Raw genomic sequence first — 2,315 nt, 5'->3', positions numbered from 1 at the left:
ATATATCCCTCGTGTAGCTTTGCGCGAAATTCATAACAAACAAACAAACATTTGAAAAATGAAAGCTAGAGACATTAAGTTGAAATAACAACGACAATAACAAAAAACACTTGTATGTGGGGGAAAAAAACTACAAGGTCAATCAATGAGACATATTTGATGATATACTTATTTCTAAGTTGTCAAACATACTATATGACATTTATTTTTTATTTCTTTAATGAAATTAAATATACAAAGTTGTCATTTTCAAAGGAAGAGTCATACCGTAACACTTCGTTAACCTCATAAATTCGTATATAATTATTCAGTTAACAGTTGACTTTTTGTAACGTTTTAATATCTTGTTTACTAAATGGTAGTTTCTGTGCAACATTTCTAGTCAGAGCAATAAATTTGATTTAAGATTAGGTAACAATTTCATTCTTTTCTCAGCTTTATGTAACTCATTTGAAAAATAGGCCCGGCATTGCCAGGTGATTAGGGCGCTCGACTCACAATCTGCGGGTTGCGGGTTCGAATCCCCGTCACACCAAACATGCTCGTCCCTTTCAGCCGTGGGGGCGTTATAATGTGACTGGATAGCTTCCTTTAAAAGTGTACATCTACTTTGCCTACTTTTCTTATGCTCATCTGTTATGGCATCTGTAAATTGATAATGTGAGAATAAATCTTTCATTTCACATAGAGTATGTGGGTAAGATGATTGAGCATGCCTTTCTAAGGCTCCCTTAAGTTTGGCTAAGGTCTGTTCTGTCCTTCATGACCTGCTAAAGAGCTTTGCTTTGGTGTAGATGGATAGCTCACCATTCCTCCGATTCACTCTATAAATTATTTTGAGTCTTATATGCCTTTCCATCATAGTCTATTGGTTTCCCTATGGGGGCAATGTTATTAAAGTGAACAGCAAAACCTGGACCTGTAAATAATAGTGACATAGCTGGAATAGTCCAGGAAGGTCCCGCATTTACAGATGGCACAATAGTAGTGATAACAGTTGTAGACCAAACAAGTTCTATTCCATGTTTACTAGTTAAGATGGTGTTTTAGGTTAGAATTCTTACTATATGACATTTATTTTTTATTTCTTTAATGAAATTAAATATACAAAGTTGTCATTTTCAAAGGAAGAGTCATACCGTAACACATCGTTAACCTCATAAATTCGTATATAATTATTCACTTAACAGTTGACTTTTTGTAACGATTTAATATCTTGTTTTGTTATTAACGCTTTGTGTAAAATGAATATAGTTTATGAACTTTTTAATCTCTTTCACATGTGTTTTGTTAGTCACTTTATTCTGATAACTAATTAATTTTAAATACACACAGAATGTCTTACGAATGGTGTGGAGATTAATAGTTGAAACTGTATTTTTGAACAACAAAGTAAAGGTTAATTAAGAGAGAAATGTAAATACGAATTAAAAAAGTTATCAAGAAAGTATCTTAAAATATTAATTAAATCAGAGGTAGAACGTTTTTATACTTATGCTTGCAAAATAAAGTATAATGATAATACTCTGCACATGTTTCCCAAATAAAAACAGAAAATATACATAAATTATATTTGCTCACACATAGGGATCTGCAGACTCAAATTATAGTCAGCCATCTTCAGACCTGTCACTCGATGAGGAGAGGGAAGCGCTTCGCAGGGAGACAGAGAAACAAGCTCTTAGAAAGCTTGAAAAGGCAAAGGTACTTTTTTTCATTCTAAAGGATTATACAACGAGTTATAGCTGGCTATATAAATTAAGTGTTATTTTAATTCATAGAGGAAGCTCAAAACTTTTCTTTATTGATTTAAAGTAGAAATATTGCAAAGTCATTTACAAATTACAACAGTAATATTGTTACGTATCTGCTTGTTTAAAAATTTCCGGTATAAATCTTTTCCGAAACCAAGTCCTTTCTTGATTAAACCAGTTTATTCTTTCTGCATACAAACTTTAGTACACGGTAATTCCACTTAAACGTAACAAATTTTATAATACACGCTATAAATCACAGCGATTCACAATCTCGTAAACACCTCGAAACAGAATCGTAAATTACCCGGAATTCTTTTCGTTCATTCTCCGCATGCTTTCTCTGCCAGGCTTATATACTAAAGAAAAGGGCGTCTCGAACGCACTATGAAATTCATGATCATTCGAGAAACTCCTCGCACACAATAGCCACTTGCATTAAACCAATAGATAATTAACAATAACTTAATTAAATGTACAGAATTTACAAACACAAAATTAAAATACAACAAAGTCTCTTAAATTTAGAGGACGTTTCTTCTCTTGTACTGGTCTCCATCT

General features: G+C 32.6%; 1 protein-coding gene across 1 annotated transcript in view; it reads left to right on the top strand.

Moving 5' to 3' along the window:
- Nucleotides 1-2,315, top strand: part of LOC106466120 (voltage-dependent L-type calcium channel subunit beta-4-like) — a 97,986-nt gene that overhangs the window by 47,875 nt on the left and 47,796 nt on the right. Inside the window, exon 3 of the mRNA XM_022394075.1 lies at nt 1,588-1,704. Coding sequence (XP_022249783.1) covers nt 1,588-1,704 — 117 coding nt within the window. The remainder of the gene's footprint in view (nt 1-1,587; nt 1,705-2,315) is intronic.

The sequence above is a fragment of the Limulus polyphemus genome, unplaced genomic scaffold, assembly GCF_000517525.1.
Source record: "Limulus polyphemus unplaced genomic scaffold, Limulus_polyphemus-2.1.2 Scaffold2157, whole genome shotgun sequence".
Lineage (NCBI taxonomy): Eukaryota > Metazoa > Arthropoda > Merostomata > Xiphosura > Limulidae > Limulus > Limulus polyphemus.
The sequence above is the reverse complement of the archived record's forward strand: the minus strand, read 5'-3'. Positions and strand labels throughout refer to the sequence as shown.